Source organism: Patiria miniata, unplaced genomic scaffold (assembly GCF_015706575.1).
Source record: "Patiria miniata isolate m_02_andy unplaced genomic scaffold, ASM1570657v1 HiC_scaffold_4, whole genome shotgun sequence".
NCBI classification, from domain to species: domain Eukaryota; kingdom Metazoa; phylum Echinodermata; class Asteroidea; order Valvatida; family Asterinidae; genus Patiria; species Patiria miniata.
Window position 1 is genome coordinate 7,514,689 of NW_024037071.1, and position 7,896 is coordinate 7,522,584.

The window sequence follows — 7,896 nt, forward strand, 5'->3', positions numbered from 1 at the left end:
TCAAGCTGGTCCTATTCAATTGATTCAGAATGGCTATTAACAAGTTCGTAGAATAAGCTGATGTGGTAACGTGATGGAAATGGAAAATATACTGTCGCCGTTCGCATGGAGACTTGACTTATTTCCTACACATGTATCTTCAAGATACATGAAACAAGCGGCGCCTGACTATTGCGCATGTGACAGGGTATAGCAGTGTGACCTTTCTGCATATATCAATGCCGGTGTCATATGAAATTTTGACACCTATAAAATCTGGTCTCTTTTACCTTGTATTGATTCTAGCCATTACACGTGACATGTCATTGGCCTAATAATCTTCACTTAGGCATGCGCAATACAACCAAGGAGTCTGTAATTTCATAGAGTCCAAATTGCACACTACACCGACTGATTATTGTATTTTTTACACCCCTCAGAGCACTGACATCCTGTAATGTGGCTCTGTTCTGTAAGATCGGCACCCTGTACCCTGAGATGTCACCCCACGAGACTGCACTGGATTACCTGATTGATCTCATGCGCAAAGACCAGGTAAAGAAAAGCTCCTCAATACTACCTCCAGATACAACCATATTACTGCTGGGGCCAAAAAAAAATAGTTCTGCTTCCGATTACATGGCATTCGAATATAGGGTAGGTAGGTAGGGAATTTTTTTTTTGCCAATTTTGTGTGTGTGTACGATCGTATGGAGGCGTCTGCGTGTAGTCAAGGGTAAAAGGAATAAAGTGATGGTTTTGGGTGTTTTTTTTCTCATTTTTCCAATAAAAAAATTGGGTAGGGGCTGTCAGAATAGGGTAGGTAGGGAAACCGGAAGCAGAACTATTTTTTTTTTTGGCTTGGGCAAGTATCGCAAGTTCTCGAGTACTCGCGGTAGTTTATGCTACTCAATCAACTCATGGTTTTCAACTTGTCCAAATACTACCTCCAAATATTACCATTTACTGGTAGGTGAGAATCGGGACTACACGAATACTCAAGTACTCGTGAGTAGCTTATGCTGCTCAAACTACTCATGGATTTTCAACTCGTCTAAATACTTCCACCATATACCATATTACTGCTGGGCGAGTATCGGGAGTACTTGGGTACTTGTGAGTAGTTTATGCTACTCGTTCTACTCGTGGTTTTTCAGCTCATTCAAAAACTACATGTACCATGCTGGGTGAGTATCACAAGTACTTCAGAGTACTTGAGAGTAGTTTATGCTTCTCATTTTACTACTCGATTACTTGTGGTGCTTCATTTCACCTGCTCCCATATATTGTAGTAAAATTTGACTATTCTTTTTAATCCCTATTCCTTATTCACAGACCTTTTATTAAGATTCACCCTGAATGAACTAAACTCCAACATTCTGCAGTTTACCTGATTGAACATTCTTTTTACTTGAACAAATCGGGATAACAAGCTCCATGTACGTCAAAGTTGAAAAATGACACGACCAAAAGGAGAATTTATGAAATTTGGAAGAGTTGGAATAAAGGCAAAATTCTTTATCTCTTCATTAAAAATATCTCAGTGTGTTGAAAAGGTGCTTTTAAAATTTCAACAGTATTAAGATGTTAAAAAAATTCCTCTTTTTTCCCCTTTTCATCACAGTTGGATGAGACCACTTCTCAGGAATCTCTCCTCAAGGCCATTGGGTTCTTCACCCATCTCTACAGCGTGCATCTCGCCCAGGAGAATGTAGACCAGACCTTGATTATGGCTGACAGTGTGCGTCTGGTCTCCTCAGCTACCGACCTGGTGGGACTGGAAATCAAGAAACTACGAGTCCTAATGCAGGTACAGACGAATGTTTTTTTTCTTTCTAAGTTAATTTTAAAGTTGAACAAAGAAATTGACACTAAAACAGGGCTTGAACCTGGGGCTTGAATCCGTTCCAGTGCTCTACCAACTGAGCTATTCAGTCCTATATTGGCAGTTCCCCAATTTGTCAGTATCTTTGTTTCAAGGGGCACTAGTGAGAAGCTATAAACCTGTGTATGCCATGTAGCCAGGGATCACACCCAAAGTTACCATGCTAGCAACATTAGCAATGCTGCAAACCTTGGAAATTGCAAACAGGATTCACTCAAAGAGGATACAGCTTTTTTATTACAAGTTTTCATAAGATAAACCACAAAAAGAAACTGACAAGGTGCATTATAATCGTTTTAAAAGTTGAACAAAGAAATTGCATTAAAGCGGGGTTTGAACCTATGACCTTTGAATTGCCGTTCCAGCGCTCTACCATCTGAGCTATCCAACCCTATGTTGGCGGTTCCCTCATTTTCTCAATGCCTTTGTTCAAGGGGCACTAGTCTGAAGCAAAAAAAAACAGTATATTTATACCTGATGGTAGCTAGGAATCACGCCCACAGTCACAATGCCAGTAACATTAGCAATGCTGTAAACCCTGGAAATTGCAATCGGGGATCAATCAAAGAAGATATTGCAAACTTTTTCAAATAAGCAACATAGGGAAACTGACAATGTGCATTATCATTTTAAAATTGAATTAAAAAAAGACTGGAGTGGGGTTCCATACATTGTTAAATAAAGATGGTGTCATTCTTATTGTAATCGTGATTTTATTGGATGGTGACCAATGTATAATCCCACATGCGTATAACATCCCCAGGCGATGCAGGAAACCAGTGATTTCTCTATCCTTCTCAAGGATTTGGAGGGCACCAACGCCGACCTCAAGACGTTTGCTCGCATGGTAAGTTCTCTTGTTTTTTTTTGGCTAGCATATCGCAGAACACAATCAATGGAGTACTGAAGTGTGACGTCATTTCAAACCAGAAAGTGTAGTGCAAACGAGTGGAGTACGTGCGTGTGTTGGTTCACGGGCTGAATCACGCGCTAATGTCTTTCACACACATTTTGTGCGCGTGACGTATTTACCTCGGTACTCCATAGGCTTACCGCTGCAAGTCGACAGACTTTGTCAGGTTCACGCTCTGGACTTGAAAGAAACCTAGCCCTTGTGAAAAACATAGTACACCGCTTGTAACCATTTTTTTTTGATGAAGAGAATTCAAAGTATGTGTTTTGTTAACTGTGCATTTATAATGAAGTTTTCAATCACTACTGTACTATCAAGTGAAAAAGGTATGTGTGTGTATGTTGGCCAGGCGGGCAAGGTGAAGCCTTGGTAATAATTTAACTGTGTATTTTAATGTGCGCACATGCACCATAATAAGTACTTAAGGTGCTGACAGCTGACAGCTATTTCATTCAAAACAACCATCACTGTCCTTACAGGTTGCTGTAAACTATTCCAAGTTTTCTAAGTTTGTAACAATTTTATTTATTTTTTTCTTCCAGATTCGTCGTCGGTTGCCTCAGGTGGAGGGAAGTGATGGACCCACACCAGGACCACAGGCTCTTGTCTATGGAGGAGATGTAAGTACAACAAGTGTGAGTGGGCAACAAGCTCTGGCTGTATTAGACTCAAGCGAAGCTGACGTTGCAAGAAGTCTTGCATGAAAGTCTTGCATGAAATCGATCAAAATGATCCCTGCCAGAGCTTAAAGATGCGACGCCGAAAAATGCGACGCCGATTGCACATTACGGAACCACATATTTTGTCAATTTTCGGGGACAGACAGACAAACAGACAGGCAGACACCCAGACAGACCATCCGACCGACCGACCACCAGTGTAGAAGCTACTGCCAGAGCTTAAGAAGATGGTCTGTTCAAAAATAAATAATTGTCCTTTTCATAAAGTAATTCTTTTCCGTCAATTTTTTTACTGGCACACTTTCTAAGCCAGAGATACCAAGGACAGATTTGTAAGTCCTCCTGCAACTACAGGACTTCCTACGGTCTTAAAAATTACAGATAACTTATCTGAACCATCTACGTTTCTTGTATGCCTAAAATTTCCTGCATAAAGTCAGATCCCATGCGGGTTCAGCAATTTTAGCACCTCATACGATATTCTTACTAACTTTAAAGACAAATTTAGATTAACAAAAAGTCAACACTCTTGCTTTCGTAAGATTTCAAAACCAAGTGGTACTTGGAGACTTTCAATGTTGGCATATAGGATCATTTGCTTTCCATGCACTTTTTTCCCTTTCCAATAATAAAACCACTCAAAATCCAAAGAAGGATGTTCAGAACCTAACCTGTTGAAGTTTCAGCTCAGTGGATATTACAATTTTTGTGAAAACAGTGAAAAAGTCTGCACAACCTTTTGATCACGAAACATTGATTTCGTCAATTGCACTCTTAATTCCAAAAGATCAGTCAATTGACCGATCGTTGGAAATCGCCTACATTGTACATTTCTTGAATTCTTGTAAATAACAGGAAGCCAGACGCAATAATTTCTCAGCATGTTTAAGTTCCAGTAAGATCTTTGATCCAAGCAAGATTTTTGATGATAATTCGGTAGAGTACCTTTGGGATAAATAATCCTATATACCTTTAATCCTCAGTTTGTAAGAACAGGTCTCATATGCTCTGATGTGTTAAACATGCAAGAAACAGGTGTTGATTGCAGGTGTATATTCTTCAACAGGTGCAAACCTCTTTGGCGGAGTGTTGCGATCACCTGATCACCTTAGTGGCTGGACTTCGCGATCTTGGACAAGGCGCCATGAAGGCAGCCGGCTCACTTGCAGGTAAGACAATTTTTCGTTTTAAACTTCTCCCACATCAAAATTGAACTGTTGTAATCGAATAATAAAGAAAACAAATTAAATTAAAAACAAATCTTCAAAAAAGGAAATTGGTTTTGAAGGAAATGTGTTTGATCTTGTGTGAGGTTGAATGTGACCAGATCCAACAATAAGAGGCTTAAGGACATTTTGCACTTCTTTATTTTCATTTGCATTTTAAAGAACGTACTGTGCTCTTCGTTTTTGACATCTACTTATTTTTCATTTTGACATCTCATAGTAACATGGCTCATAGTAACATGGAAAATGTGGCTTGGTGAATATGTTCCAAAGATTTCATTGAGTTTACCTTTTGCAAGATTTTGTGAGGGCCTGTAACTGCAAAAGTAGCTTTTGTAACAGTTTATTTAAGTCAAACCATCATTTTCATAATAAAAGAAGCACCTTGTCGTTTCTTTTTTTGCAAAATCAAGTTGTGGTTTTGAAAGATAGATTTGTTTGGGATTCTGAGTTAGATACATGTATGTAATTCCTCCTAGTTCACTCTAAGGACCCGCCTCAATTCATATCTGGGACGAGTTCTGGAAAAGTTCCGGAAATTGTACTGGGTATGAGTTGCAGGACTCTGAACAACTTCCCCGCAATCTTTCCACCATGAAGTTATCAGTATTGGTGACTTTAAGAAGTAGCTGATGAAAATTTCCCCCGGAACATGTCTTGGACAAATTCAGTGCTGCTTCTGGATCAAAGTGAATGATTTTAACCGCAAATTGTCCGGAACTCGTCCCGGATATGAACTGAGACGGGCCTTTAGATTTGTTGGATATTGTGTTCTAAAGTTACTGTTAGTAATTTACTTTAAGCTTTGTCTTATGTAAAGTAGTTAGATTGACATTTTTGTCACTGTATTGTCACTGTATCAAGTTGCTTCACATGATATTGATACCCCTGATTGGCAGGCCTATACTCATTCCTGAATTTGCAGTCATGTATTTCACGGAGATATCCATCATGCAGCTATTTTCCTTTAGGCATTGAGTAGAATATTGTTATTTTAGAGATAAATGGTGTATAAAAATCTTAAATATGAAAAAAAAAAATTGGTGTTAATGCGCTGGAAAAGTTGTGACGTCACTCAGAGGTCAATTCCGTGCAACCGTGATTACTGGTTCACACGTACTGCAACGGCCCAGTGAACCCTGTGGTTTCGCTATGGCTGTTGTGAATCCGTTTCGTAATTGGCTTGATTCTCCTCTTTGAAGCAAAATAAGCATAACTGTGGTTGTAACTGGTGTGGTGACAATCTGCTGTAATGCAGTGAACCATTTTTTCAGGTGCTAATATGTGATAATGACCTAATTGTTGGCTGAAAAATTGCTGTCCTTGATCATGTGTGTTAAACATACATGTACATGACATTTGTCGTTATGGAAGGCACGTAAACCATTGTCCAAGGAAGTGAGCCTGACCTGAGGAGTAGGTGACGTCACACTCTCTCAGCGCATTAAAAACACACTTTGACATCACACTTTCTCAGCGCATTAACAACCAGATAGGTTCATTAAAGACAAAGGAACTTTAGTCATGTGCAACACAGCGAATCGACCCAAATTTACAGAGCTGCTAAGGTGAAAAGAGTTATTGAAAAAATCCTGTACTAAGCAAAAATGAGCAAAAATATTCTGGTTAGCAAATTTCTGCGGTGCTTAGAAAATGTCAGTGCCATGAAAATACGGTGCTTAGCAGCTCCGTGAAACTGCCCCCCTCCCCATCCCCCTCTCCTACCCCCCCCCACCCCCTCTTTCCCCCCTCCTCACCCCCTCATCAACCCCTCCTCACCCCTCTCCCCACCCACCTCCCCCTCCTCCCCCTTCTCCCCCCTCCCCCAACACAGCTGAAATGAAAGTGTGCAATTGATGCCAAATTCTGTCACAGACACTCCGGAGAAAGATAAAGAGAAGAAAACAAAGCAAGGGAAGAAAGAAGGTTTGTGGAAAGTTTTGGCGTCTTGCACGTTACAATTAACCGCAACCTCTAGTAGTATTAATAACTACAGCGATACTAGCTTGCATCGAATTCCTTGTTGTTTTTGCATTGATTTGAATACTAACACCGGCGTAATTTATGAGACAAGCGTTTCTTTATAACCAGTTGTATCCACTCTGTGCATGATGTGGCCCTCTAGCAGTCTTGTAGTCGAGTGCAGCACAAGTCTGGTAAAAAGTAAATCACAAGTCCTTTCACAAAGTTCGGTCACAAGTAACACAGGATGAACAATAACCCTTTAGCGCTTGTATAACATTGTATTACATTGTATCCACTCCATGGATCCATGAAACCATAGCATGCTGGAGCGGTTTTGGGCGGTATAAGGAGTAACAGGCAGTGCGCTTTGGGGCGATGCAAGGGCTTAAAGGGATACTAAGGCCAAAAAAAAAAGTCTCCGGTTTCTGGTATGGAGCTTGCCCAAAAAGTGGTGCGGCGACGCGGCCTTTTTTTTTTTTTACCTGATTTTTTTGCTTCAAATGTCGGCTGATGACTGCAAATGGTGCCCGACTAATCTTAGTGCAAATATATGGGAGTCCAGAGAGGCCACATAAAGCTTATTCTCGACCATAACCCAATCTAAAAACACGTTAAAATTGTGCAGCAGCAGGATTCCAGTCAAACGAGTGAGTTTGGCGGTTTTGAGACATCATCTTTCATTGAAAAAAAACCTTTTTCATTTTGCCGACGTGCATGGCTACGGCGACGCGCGCGCATACCAGAAACCGGAGACTTTTTTTTTTTGGCCTAAAGGAAGTTTTTTTTTCAAACTACAAGTTCATTGAGTAGCGTGTAATATTACTTGAGACTGGAGGGACTTGTAAAGGTCTGTGAAGACTAGTTAGGACTTGTGATGCTTATGGACTTGTGAGGACTTGTGATGGACTCGAGGACAACACTGCCCTCTTGTGACATAAAAGCAGCGACTGCTGCTTTGTGAGGATATTGTCCAAACATTCTCACCATTTGTCAGAGAGCATCCAGCCTGTAAAGACATTTTTTTTGGGTTAGACCTGATGACCCCATTTAGGGTCATGTTTGGTTTCAGCACACTCATAGGTTAACCCTAACCCTCAATCCTCCAAAATCAACCAGGCAGTTTTGGAGGATTTTGCAGGATTGAGGCTGATGAATGGCAAAAAGTGTCAGTTCTTGTTGGGGGATGCATTGTATTGAGGTTGTAGGCTGCGCCCTGCGTTGTTTATGTTCAGCCATGCATCATTGAGG

General features: G+C 40.6%; 1 protein-coding gene across 4 annotated transcripts in view; it reads left to right on the forward strand.

Annotated features, from left to right (window-relative positions):
• LOC119739776 (dynactin subunit 1-like) overlaps positions 1–6,816 on the forward strand; it is a 33,979-nt gene extending 27,163 nt beyond the window's left edge. Inside the window, exons 21-26 of one of the 4 annotated variants that reach the window (XM_038214842.1) lie at positions 420–534; positions 1,604–1,789; positions 2,628–2,711; positions 3,320–3,397; positions 4,524–4,626; positions 6,559–6,816. In XM_038214842.1, coding sequence (XP_038070770.1) covers positions 420–534; positions 1,604–1,789; positions 2,628–2,711; positions 3,320–3,397; positions 4,524–4,626; positions 6,559–6,770 — 778 coding nt within the window. In that variant the 3' untranslated portion in view covers positions 6,771–6,816. The remainder of the gene's footprint in view (positions 1–419; positions 535–1,603; positions 1,790–2,627; positions 2,712–3,319; positions 3,398–4,523; positions 4,627–6,558) is intronic. The other 3 variants (XM_038214841.1, XM_038214843.1, XM_038214844.1) reach the window with 3 other exon arrangements.
• The last annotated feature ends 1,080 nt before the right edge of the window (positions 6,817–7,896 follow it).